Raw genomic sequence first — 12,911 nt, 5'->3', positions numbered from 1 at the left:
AAGGCTTTCAGACCTCCTCAAGGCTTCCAGACCTCCTCCATCTTCATCATCCTTCAGGTCTACCAGGAGTCTATATGAAGCAAATATGGACAGAATGATGAGGAAATTCCTCGGGATCAAATTCTGTTGGGGGTTCCCCTGCTGTGTCTCTCATGGAACCCATCAGCTTCGGACCTTCCAAGGTCCCCATTACTGCTCATATTCCAATCCATCCCCCTGTTTCAGAAGAATCAGATGTAAGGCTTGTCCATGTCGGAACTGAAGTTGTGGTCTTTGTCAATTCCAGCTTCTTCTCTGATCCAGTCAGCACCGACTGTGTTAGAGCTGTAGGGATTTAAGATCATGGAGCAGTTTCTACGGCGCCGGATCAGGGAGGGCAGAGGATCGACTCTGAGGCTCTTGGAGCAGTCTCTTCCCCTTGCATCTTCAGTGCTAGACAGCTCAGCCCCAACTTCTACCTCAAGACAGGGTCAGGGGATTCCCTTGGCCATCCTAGTTAGGGGGCTTCTGCACCTACTAGGTTGGTTTTGGGGTCTGCTTTGGCCCTGACTTTAAAACAGTGGAGAGAACTGTCTCCACATAATGAGATCGGATATCTTTGCCCTCCTGGGACCCTTCTCCTCCTCAACTCTCTGTTCTGGGTCCTGAGCCTGCTCATTCCATTACATTGGGAGAGCCAGTCCATACTAGCCCTGAGTCAGTCCTATTTAGGACTCCACTCAGCCTTCCAAGTCTTCCCCAGAGCATCCCCGTACAAGTGCAAGATGAGGCACATTGACTCCCCACCAGAGTCATTAACAGAAAACAGGCTTTGATGAAGGGGAGGAGTCTCCCGGATCACTCCTTGAGGGCATTTCATTTGAAATTAAATTAAATGAGAGAGACCTCCAGTCTTTATCTGCTGGCATACAGATGTAATTCTTGTTTATGTGGAACCTTTTTATATAAACAGTTGAAATTCAAATAGTGATTCTAAGGTTTCCTGAGAAGAAAGTGACTCATTTGCGATTGATCTGCTGAAGTGCAATCTGAAGTGAGTGAAGCCTTCCGAATGTGAACACCATTCTGGAGTAAAAAGTCACATTGAAGCAAGCCCCCCCCCCCCCACCAGTACCTCCTAATATGGTGGGGTTGAACCCTCCACCCTTGCTATTTATCAGCATAGGGAAAAGGGAAATCCCCATTTTACTGGCAATTCATTTTCCTAGAAAAAGCCAGTGTATATATACACACACACATATATATATAAAATATACATACACACACACACACATATATACACCCAAACAACCACCACCTCAGAACACAACACCCGCAACACATAGACCTCACAGTCAGAGTGTCAAACAGTCACAGCCCTTAAGGCCAAACACAATGCCAGACACACTAGTCATTGGTGACTCCATAGTCAGACACACTGATGTCCCGCTCACCAGACTGAGTAAGGAGAAGGTCACAGTAAGCTGCCTGTCGGGCGCTAGAATCCGCCACATAACGCAAGCACTCAGGTCTCTCAACAGCAGGTACAAATATGACTCAGTCATTGTCCACGCTGGTGTAAACGACCTGAGACGTACCTCCTTGGACTACATGAAAAGAGACATTGAGGAGCTCTCTGATTATGTAGCCCAGGCAGGTATGACCCTGACCTTGAGCAGTATCCTACCTTCACCAAGAATGATGCCACAATACAGAGATAAGATGATCAGCTTTAACAATTGGCTTAAACACTGGTGTCATTCAAAGGGGATCCAGTATCTGTCTGCCTGGGATGACATGCTGGACAAGCCACGCTGCCAAGGGACGGCTTGCACCTGTCACCCCTGGGATTCCGGATATTGGCAAAGGCTCTTGCCACCCCATAGTGCCTTTTTAGGCAAGGCTCAAATTCTAAACCTACCACCCTAGAACACAAAAAGGAAAAAACTAAGGGTAATGCTGCTCAATGCCAGAAGTCTAAATCTCAAAATGCACGCACTCGAGGCCCTTCTCAGTATGGAGAACATCGATGTCTGTGCTGTGACAGAAACCTGGTTCAAGGCTCCTGAGAGCACCCCAGCTATCAGGTTTTACCTCATATCATGCGTTCCGCCCCAAAATCCGGACAATACCAAGAAAGGAGGGGGTATCCATATTCATCAAGGACACCCACACCTCAAGACTGGTGGCAACGCACGATGCATCGGAGACCATCCAGGTGCAATTAACCATAGGCAAGACTGCTCTGCAAATTGTAGCATGTTACAGGCCACCCTCACAAACTCAGGAAACTCACATGGCCTTCCTGAAAACACTAGAGGGATAAATGTATCACCAAACACCATCATACTAGGTGACTTCAATTACCCTAATATAGACTGGGAACACTACTCAAGCCCAAACACCCTAGCCCAAAAGTTCCTGGAATTCATAAACTCAAATGCCATGGAACAACTAGTCACCATCCCCACAAGAGGAGATAACATACTTGATCTCATCATCACGAACATGGGAGCACAATGTTCAACACCGGAAGTATACCCTCACTGGTGAGATCAGATCACAAACTAATCTCGCTGGAGGTCCTCATCCCACCCCACCTGAAATAAAAGACCACAGTAAAGAACTTCTCAAAAGCCGACTTCACACTTCTAAAGACTAGTGTGGTCTCCTTTCAGGCCCCGAGCCGTGGAAAACAATACTCAAGCCGCTGAATCACTTACAAACGCCTTCTACCAGCACCTGCAGGACTGCATGGATAAGGCAATCCCAAGCAAAACAAAGACTCTTTGTACCAAAGGCAAGCGTCCAGTCTGGTGGACCCCAGCCATAAACAAACTCTACAACAAAAGGAGGAAGCTACTACAAGATAGAGCAAAATCCTTAAAAGGTAAGACACCCTTGATCACTATAAGTAAAAACTAAGAGCTCTCATAAAATCATCCAAAGCAAATTTCGAGAGAAAAATAGCTAAAGACTCAAAAGACAATCATAAGGCCTTCTTTAGCTATGTTAGAAACCTAGGAGGAAACTCCCAGATATGCTCAGAACTAGTTCAAAATGATGTGAAGATTACTGATCCTACAGACATTGCCAACATACTGGCTGACAGGTTCAGTGCAAACTTCTCCCCTCCCCAAAAGGAGAGATATCTATACCAAATGAGTGCAGCCCCCAAACATCTCCAGCGCCCAAGTGAGAACTGCTCTCTCCAAAGCAAAAACACAGCATCCATGGGACCCGATGGTGTCCCCGGCTGTGTGCTCCACGAACTCAATGAGGAATTAAACCCACAGCTAGGACAGCTGTTTAATCAAAGTCTTACCTCTGGATACGCACTCCAGGAGTGGCGCACTGCAACTGTGGTCCCACTTCACAAAGGCGGTGCCTCCACAGACCCTGGAAATTACCGCCCATTAGCTTGACAAGCCTTATCTGCAAAGCCATGGAGAGGATCATAATGGACCTCATAAATAAAGACATAGGAATTTGCAGACTTTGGATCCAACCCAGTTTGGCTTTGTCAAAGGCAGATCATGCCTTTTAAACTTGGTTGACTTTTTCAAACAGTCACCAAAGCCATTGATGAGGGAAAGGCAGTCCATACAGCCTACCTCGATCTGGCTAAGGCCTTCGATACAATACCCCACTCGGGTATCATTGAAAACTCATCAGCTTAAATGTTAACCCATACATCACAAGATGGGTTGCAAACTGGCTGAGTGACAGAACCCACAGGGTCAGAGTTGCTGGCGCCATGTCAGACTCAAAGCCTGTCACAAGTGGTGTCCCACAGGGCTCAGTCCTGGGCCCACTCTTGTTTGGCATCTACTTTTCCAAGTACAAGCAAACACAGGAGGGTTATGGCTGACAAAGTTTGCAGATGACTGCAAACTGGGCCATAGTAGAAAACACATCTGACACAGATATCCTTCAGAAGGGTCTCACAGAAACGGATAACTGGTGCCAGAGCCACGGCCTAAAGTTAAATGCCAAAAATGCATAGTCATACCCTTCGGGAAAAACAAGGTTACCCCTAGCTACCAAATAGGTGGCAATCCACTGAGCACAGAAGAAGTTATCAGGGACCTGGGGACCCAGGTTGATAGTAGTCTGTCATTCGACACCCATGTAGCTAAAGTAGTTAGGAAGTCCTTCTACATTGCCCACCTTATCATGAAGGGATTCTCATCTAGATCAAGGGAGGTCATAGTCTCCCTTTACTCATCACTCATCAGACCAATGATTGAGTACAATGCCCCATTCGGAATGTATCTGACCCGACACTTGCAGCAGCTGGAGAGGCCACAAAAGTTCCTCACCAAAAGGATAAAGGGTCTCAAAAATCTGTCCTATGCTGCCCGACTGAAAGAACTCCAGCTCTATTCAGTCGCCACCGCTTGCTCAGAGGTGACCTTTGCCTAACATACAAGGCCATGTCAAACCCAGATTTGATGAATATGCTTCACCTCAAAAATCTAGATCCATCAGAGCCACAAGGGCGGAGACTTAAACCTCGACACGGCTATTAATAGGACGTGCTGGAGGGATAGATTCATCACCCAAAGACTCCCTATGCTGTGGAACAAAATCCCGGTACATGTGAGGCAGAGCACTCGCTGGCCTTGTTCAAGAGAAATCTTGACCAATGGATGGGAGATCGCAGATATACCCCAGGAATTACCTCAGTGTCACTGCTCGACAGAGGCACAGCAAAATAATGGGTATAGTTCCCCATACTAAAGGGGTGGCGTAAGCCACAAAACAATGGGCTAGGCTTATAAATGCCCTCGGGCAGATAGCCTAGTATGAACCTATGAACCTATATATATATATATATATATATATATATATATATATATATATATATATATATATATATATATATTGATGTGTGTGTACATTAATTTATGTAAGATATTTGCTAGTATGAATTCTAAAAATGCATTTTTTAGTTGGAACTGGCATATTAAGGGAGAAAGTTGAAAGACTGAATAAGGTCAGTATATTTAAGTGATTAATAAAGTAAACAAATCTGAGTAGACTGTTGCTGTTAGTACTGGAACAGCTTGAATATTATGAAACATAGAATTTAAGAGTCTGTAGTAAAGAAATGTCACTGTTCTTGGAAGCGGGGAAGTAGGCTGCATAGAATATAAGCTATTTTAAATAGACTGATGTCTGTATATATATTGTGTACACATACATGGGTGGCCTAAACTACATTCTTAATGCAAGATCGAGTTGGATATATGTGTAATTCTGACTTTATAGTGTGTTTTTTTTTTCAAAATATTTTAAGTTTTCCATGAAAAGTAAAAGACAACAAATGACAAGCAGCATTCCCATTCTACGACAAATTATTAACAAACCAGGTCAAAACTATTTACAATATATACATAGACCTGAAGCAAAACTGCAGATCACAGTTAAAACACACAAGTTCTTTAGTGTAAGTATCAATTTTGAAAGAGTTGTAGTCCATTTGTAAAGTCTCAGTAAGTGCTAAAACGTTTGTCCAAGGATTATTAACAAATGTCTTTGGATAGATTCTAAGTTCTTTGGAAAAGTGGACTTAATGTGTGATGGTAAGAAGTGCAGGGCCTGCTATAGAGAAAGTATCAGCTGTGCGAGTTTAGTGAGGATGAGATGTATCTGGGGAATGTTTAAGAATTGTATCATTCTGGAGTGTGTTTTAAACTGATGTTCATTTGTTAAATGCAGCTAGTAATTACGGTGTAGCAGTTGGTATATGAGAGTAGCTGGAATGCAAAGAATTTGAGGTTGACAGGTAGCAGTTTGCTTAGACTAATGAGGAGTGTAATGGTGATTCATTTTGGATGATGAACTTCTGAATCAACCATCTATATTTACTCATCTTCCTGTTGACTTATCAAATGTAAACTCATCACACTCAATAAGTGTTTAAATAGTGTATTTTAATTTTTTTTAATTAAAAAACTGAGCTGGGGAGAGGCAGCACCCCAATTTGAATAACAATACTCCAGGTTGCATAGAGTTGGAGAAAGTGGAAACATTCCACTTAGTGCATATCACTGTTTTGAAAGGTATCAGCTGCAATGAGCTTGTACCCAGTAACTTAATAGGCTTCTCGTTTAGACACATTTGAGAAAAACATATGACTTTTTGAGAGGAATGCTAGGCAAATTAAACATTTGTTCTGTCAGGAAAGATGTGATGTTACTAAATGCATATCTACATTTTAAAGTTCAGTGCAAGTTAAAATTGTGATAGAGGTGAATGAAATATAGCATGCATGATCCAGGGAGGTGTTGAGTTCATGGAGACCTGCAAGCCATTTTTTTTTCAAATATAATTTTTATTGCATTTCACTTCTATTTAAATACAAGAAAAGAATGACACAGAAAATATACATACAAGCTACTTGGAATATCAAGTTTTAGTCGTCCAAATACGACATACATAACATAAATCATCAATGTTAGGGTAACAATTATACAGAATTGTCTAATAATCAAGCTGCTCTTAATGAGCTGTAAAACAGACATTTGCATAAAGATAGTATACAACATATTGAAAATGTGACATTAAAACATTGCAACCAGATATTCTAGTCTACCTAAATAAACATTCTGTCTTGCACTATGTACAATATATACATTGAGGTCACCTTAATGTTCATCTTATATGTGCTTGCCATGACCTGTACACTGTTATTGTGGGTATTTCTATAATAACTGCCTTTAGTTTCCCTTAATTATGTAAAGTAATATTGATGGTGAAGTCCCTTGGTCATAAATCAATTTTGTCCTAGGATTTCTAAAAGCATTTTCCAATGTTTCTGATAGTAAGATAGTTTTTTTTGGCTTCTTGTAATTAATTTGCTGTCTAATAAGTATTTTATAGCCATTCCTTTAAATTCTTCCCATGTGATTTTACTTCTATCTAACCAATTTTGGACTATATATGATTTGATCATTGCACACAATGTGACTATGATGTGTTTATTTTCATATGAGAAATTATTAGGGAATATATGTAAAATTGCCATTTTCCATGACGGTAGATTTGGTGTATCCCTTTTTTTCTAACTTGGTCCTTAGCAAACACCACAACTTGTAAACATTTTTACAGCTCCAAAAAATATGAAGGGTGTCAGCAACACTGTTTTGGCATATGGTACAATAAGGGGAGTGGGAGGGATTAATTTTGCTAAGAAAAAGTGGTGTGTGATACGCATTGTTATTGATCATAATTTGGGTATAAATTAGTTTTTTAAGGGGAGTTAATTTCAAAGTAAGTTCAATAGCATCAGATTTTTGTTCATCAGTTATCTTATTATTTTTCTCTTCCCAAAATTTGGAATATAGAATTGCATCTTGATATCTAATTTTTGTTATTAATCTATATGTATCTGATAACATTTTAGATCTCGACAGTAGCAGGTTAATAATTTGTTGATATACCTGCATGTCTTGATTGTCTATTTTGACATTCATAGTAAATGTGTTGATCAGGTATATTAATTGGTTGATTATGGTATTATAGCTTTTATTTACTTCATGTTTTTGTCTAATATTGTGAGCTGAGAAACGTTTGTTCTGGTATAGGTCCCATACAGTGATATTTTTAATTTTTGGATACTGATTCAGGTTTAATATAGTATTGTTTAATTTAATATTAGGATTAAGGTGTACTGGCTGTCCCAATACCAAAGTATCTTTAAGATTTAGGGAGGCTACCAGCTTTTGAAATATTACTGTGTTTCTTATTATTATGGGATGAACCTTAAAATGCTTTAAAGTCTTAGAATTTAGAAAGGGTACTGCTCTAGGGTTTAAATTGCATGAGATTAGATGATTGTAATATATTTTAATCCATAGTGGATACCATGCTTTGTTGGATGGTTCAAAATTTGCTATTTGTATAATTCGACTAGCGTTTAGTATGCGCTATTATGTTTGGAATTCAGGTAGGCCTAGGCCCCCTTTTTGTTTGGGTAATGCTAATTTAGTGTATTTTATTCTTGTACTTTTTGTAGCCAAATAAACTTTCCTAGTAGTGTTCCAAGTTTGGAGAAGTTTTTTGATATATTTTGGTTAATAGCACTAAAATGAAACAATAGTCTTGGAAGAATATTAATTTTAACTATGGCTGCCTTAGCTAGTGGAGATAGATTGAGGTTTAACCATCTCTTAGTGTCCTCAGTGATTGATGTTAGACCAGGTTTTAAACAAGCTGTTTTTAGTCATGTCAGATTGGGGGTGAGTGAACATAATACCCAGATATTTGAGATTATAATTGACTTTAATTTCAGTTTCAGGGAAATAGAATTCCTTATGTCCTAGAGTATTCATAGGGAATGTGATGGATTTATTAGAGTTAATCGCATAATTAGATATTTTTGAGAATTTTTCAATGGAGTTTAGTATTTTATTTAAATCAGTATTAGGGAATTCAAAATAAATGTTAAGATCATCGACCTGCAAGCCATTTTAAGAGCAGGCCAAATAAAAGCAGACATGACATCATCATAATGGGAAGAACAAGGGGACAATGTGATCAGAAGAAACTGTAGAGTACAGCTGAAACAGTGTAGGTAGGGATTTCCATGTTTAGACAAAATCAGTTAGCTGCTGTTAAACCACTCTTATTGCTACTGTTGTGCGTCTTTTTTAGAATATTTTTGACTGCATTCTTATTTCCTATTTTTTTTACTTCTAGGTGCCATTGCTGCATTTGGTGCAGGATATATAAAAATCAACTGGAAACTATGGGCACATCTAATGATTGGTGTAATAACTGCATTGCAAGCTGGGCTTCTTTATCTCATGAACTCAACAAACAACATCTGGCTGTGCTATGCTTCATATATTTTATTTAGGAGTTCCTACCAGTTCCTGGTTCCAATTGCCATGTAAGTAATTCTGCCCACTTCTTTTTGCCTTTCATTTAGTTAACAAAATATCTGATCAGATCATCAGTAATCTGTAGGACCCTTGCTGCAGACGTTTGTGCCACTTCTCAGATAAAGCTTTCCCAGGCTGCATGGAAGCTTCCCCTTCCCATCAGGCATCAGGTATGTCAGACTTTTCAGTGCTTCTCCTCTATGCTTTGAGAGCAGACAGGGAAAAGTAACATAGGCTACCTTGCTACTTTACTGGGAATTTTCACCAAGAAAGCTTGTGTGGATTGTGTGTGAATGTAGTAGGTTTCTTTGTCATGTCTTTCTTCATTTTAATTATAGTTTAAAGAGCTAAAATTTGAATGACTTCCCTCTCAGAAAGTCTTGTTTTTCTTTCTGCACCACTGGGCCTAGGGCCACTATCTCATAACAGCCTGAAAGGGCCCTGAAAGATAGGAAGGCTAAACTGGTGGCAAAAGGCCTACTCCCAGCTTCCACTTTGGACACTTCAGCCTTGGCCTCAGCTTCTGTAACTCCCACCCAACCCACCCCTTCAGGCTGGGACTCACCCTCCCGCTAGACCTGCTGAAAGGGATGCAAAAGGGAGAGACAAGAGCTATAAGGATACAAACAGAGGGAGAGACAGAGAGAAGAAAGGGGATAGGCCCCATAAACGGTCTCCAGATCGGGAGTCCTTCCCTAGCCCGCCTTCCAAGATATCGAGACCTGTGTCTCCTCGGCTCCACTCCCCCAGATTCTCCCCAGAGCCGACGGAGCCTTCGGAGCCGAGGCCTTGCTCCATATCCTCCCAGCGACCAGCCAGATCAGAGTCAGTCCTTCCTTGCGCTCGACTCGGAGTCTCTCTGAAATGGATATGGGCAGGATGATGAGGAGATTTATTCTGACCCAAATTCAGATGGGAGTCTTGCCAGGCCCCTCTCCTTCTGGAGGGGGGACCTCCATGCCATTTTGTCATCCGATTTCTCCTTCCCCGATCCGGCCTTCGGTTTCAGGGTTTATGGATCTGCGGATATTCGGAGCTGGGGACTTGGCGCTGATGGTTCCTCCAACCTCGACTCTAGCGATTATCTTGAGTCCTTCGGATCCAAGCAGTTCGGATCAGAGCAGTTTTCAGGGCCGAGGACAGGGAGTCAGACCCAAATGGATGGAGGTGTCTTCGGCTCCAACCTTGTCAGATCCGAGCCATTCCTTCGGAGCTCCGGCTACCCTAGCCTCAGCCCCGATCCTCACAGCAGACCCGGGGAGAGCTTCCTCCTTGTTGGGTGCTAAGGAGGTGCACTGTCCATCGGCGTTCGACGTGGTAGAGAGGGTTCTCTCTCAAGGATCGAGACCACAGCCTCTCTCCTTGGATTCCGCCCAGAATCCCTCGGATTCGGTTACGGCTCCCTTCAGCTTGTCTCAGGGGCAGCCCATGCTAGAGGAGCCCCAGGCAGTTCCCCTGAAAGAACCTCCCGCGGCTCACGAGCCCTCTTCAGAGAGTCCCACTGAAGAGGGTCCTCATAAGCACACATGCAAAAGAAGGCACCTGGACTCCCCTTACAGAAGACACTGATTTAGATGAAGGAGAAGGTTCCCTCAGGTCACCTCCCGAGGATGTCTTCATTGGAGACATCATGGAGATCCTCTGCCAGAGGGGAGGATGGTCAGCCCCAAAACCTTCTATGGATGAATCAGTGCTCCTGGAGGCTTTTGGCATGGGCCCATCTACGCCCTGGGAGTTCCCGCCAGTGGATCCCTTAGTAGATCTTATAACCACGTGGGCATGGAAGGAGCCTGACACCATAGAGCCAATACCTAAGCGCCCGGACAAGATTCTATCTCCACTCTTGGACAGACAGGCATGGTATAAGAGATCCCCTGTGGACACGATGGTGGTTGCAGCAGCCACCAAGAGGGAACTGGCTCAAGAAAGTTTCTTGGTCCACCCTCTGGACAAGGAGTCCAGGACGGTGGATCGATTTGGGAAGCGAGTATATTCTTCAGCGACGTAGCGGCTCACCTGAGGCTTCAGGGGATTCAGGTATTCCCTTACCTAGACGATTGGCTCCTCGCTGCTATCACCAAGAATCTTCTTTGCCAAGCCAGAGACTCCTTTCTTCATCCTGCAGACCTGTTAGGGATTACGATCAATGTTCCCAAGTCTCTCTTGAATCCAGTACAGATCTTGGATTATATCGGGGCACGGCTGGACACCCTTCAATTGAAAGTCTTTCTAACTCCAGACAGGGTCCAGAATCTAAGGGCTCATGTATCAATAATTCTTGGCCCCAGGTTACCAAAGGCAGCAGATGTTCTCAGAGCCCTGGGCTCTATGGCTGCAGCAATTGCTATCCTCCCCTGTGCACGTCTTCACATGGGTGTTCTACAATGGACTCTAACCGTACAGTGGTCATGGCTAGATCTCCCTATGGAATATCCAATTCAAATCAGCAAAGCCTGCAGGGCGTCACTTCTCTGGTGGGTCCAGTCTCCGGAGATTGCAGAGTGATGCCCATATATTCCATCCACAGCGCAAGCCACAGTGACCACGGATGCCTCCCAGCTCGGGTGAGGGGGGGGTTATCTGGGGAGGGCAGTCCAAGGCACGTGGTCCCAGATAGAGACCAGATTGCACATCAGTGTTCTGGAGATGAGAACAGTGCTTTTAGAGTTGCAGGCCTTCCACACTGTTCTTCCTCCGGGGACTATTGCAATTCAGTCAGACAACATGTCGGTTGTCTGGTACATCAGCAAACAGGGAGGAACCAGATCTTACCCTCTGTGTCGCGAGGCCATGAGAGTTTGGGAGTAGGCGATCTCCACCAGTCGGTTTCTGATTGCAGCGTACATCCCGGGACGCTCCAACATTTTAGCGGACAGATTGAGTTGGGCTATTCTAATGCCATGCAAGTGGTCTCTTCCTTGTGTGGGGACAGCCTTGCTGCGATCTCTTCACATCTCCTTCCAAGCGAAGTGCAACGAGTTCTTCACTCTGATCCCCTCACCAGGAGACCCCCCCCCCCAGAGACACTCTAGTTCATGCTTGGCCTCCCAAGCTACTGTACGCTTATCCCCTGTTACCACTCATTCCGAAGTTTCTTCAGAAGACTTGCCGACTGGGGTGCAAGATGATACTCATTGCCCCATTCTGGCCTTGTCAGGTTTGGTTCTCCTTCCTCTGGTCTCATGTTCTAGCTCCTCCTTGGATTCTAGATCCCTGCCCGTATCTCATTTCTCATCCTTTGTGTGCCTGTCCGCCCAACCTGGACAGCCTCAAGCTGACAGCTTAGTTGCTCCAGTTCCCTTGATTGCCAGGACTCCCAGTCTTTCGTCTTCAGTGAAAACTATTCTAGTGGCAGCTCATAAGTCCCCCACTAGGAAGATTTACCGTAGTAAATGGAAACAATTTTCTGTTTGGGCTTCTCAGAGAAAGATGGATCCTTTTACGGCTCATGTCTCTACGGTACTGGATTTCTTAGCCAGCATTTTTCAGCAAGGGTACATTTCTTCCACTGTGAAAGTGCACTGGCAGCTATTTCAAATGTCCATGTCCGCGAAAACAGGAATGCCCTAGCCTCTTCTAGATTGTATAAGGCTTTTCTTAAAGGCACCTTTTGTTTACGTCCTCCAGTTAAGAACCCTGTTCCTCCTTGGGACCTTACCTTGGTTCTACACGCCTTAGTTGCTACCACCCCCTTTGAACCTGCAGCATCAGCAGATTTGAAGTTCGTATCCTGGAAGACAGCCTTCCTAGTGGCCATTATGTCGGCTAGGAGGGTTTCTGAGCTTCAGGCCTTGTCTACCATGCCCCCTTACTTGATCTTCCACAAGGACAGGGTTTCTCTCCATACAAACCCTTCTTTCTTACCAAAAGTGGCTTCTGAATCAAACATTAATTAAACAATTAACCTGCCCGTTTTCTACCCAAATTTTCAGAACAAGGGTGAATATAAACTGCATTTGGTAGATGTTTATAGACAACTTCATTTTTATTTACACACAACTAAGCCCTTCCGTAAGTCTGACCAGTTATTTGTGTCCTTTT

General features: G+C 43.3%; 1 protein-coding gene across 4 annotated transcripts in view; it reads left to right on the top strand.

Moving 5' to 3' along the window:
- The window catches only part of SLC19A1 (solute carrier family 19 member 1), a 723,538-nt gene that overhangs the window by 531,034 nt on the left and 179,593 nt on the right, over nt 1–12,911 (top strand). For all 4 annotated transcript variants that reach the window (XM_044075905.1, XM_044075904.1, XM_044075908.1 and 1 more), the window contains one exon: nt 8,686–8,878. In XM_044075905.1, the coding sequence (XP_043931840.1) occupies nt 8,686–8,878 (193 nt within the window). The remainder of the gene's footprint in view (nt 1–8,685; nt 8,879–12,911) is intronic.

This window comes from Protopterus annectens, chromosome 6.part1 (assembly GCF_019279795.1).
Source record: "Protopterus annectens isolate FY-2018-M chromosome 6.part1, PAN1.0, whole genome shotgun sequence".
In the NCBI taxonomy this organism is placed as follows: Eukaryota; Metazoa; Chordata; order Ceratodontiformes; family Protopteridae; genus Protopterus; species Protopterus annectens.
This window is presented reverse-complemented; position numbering and strand designations above follow the sequence as displayed.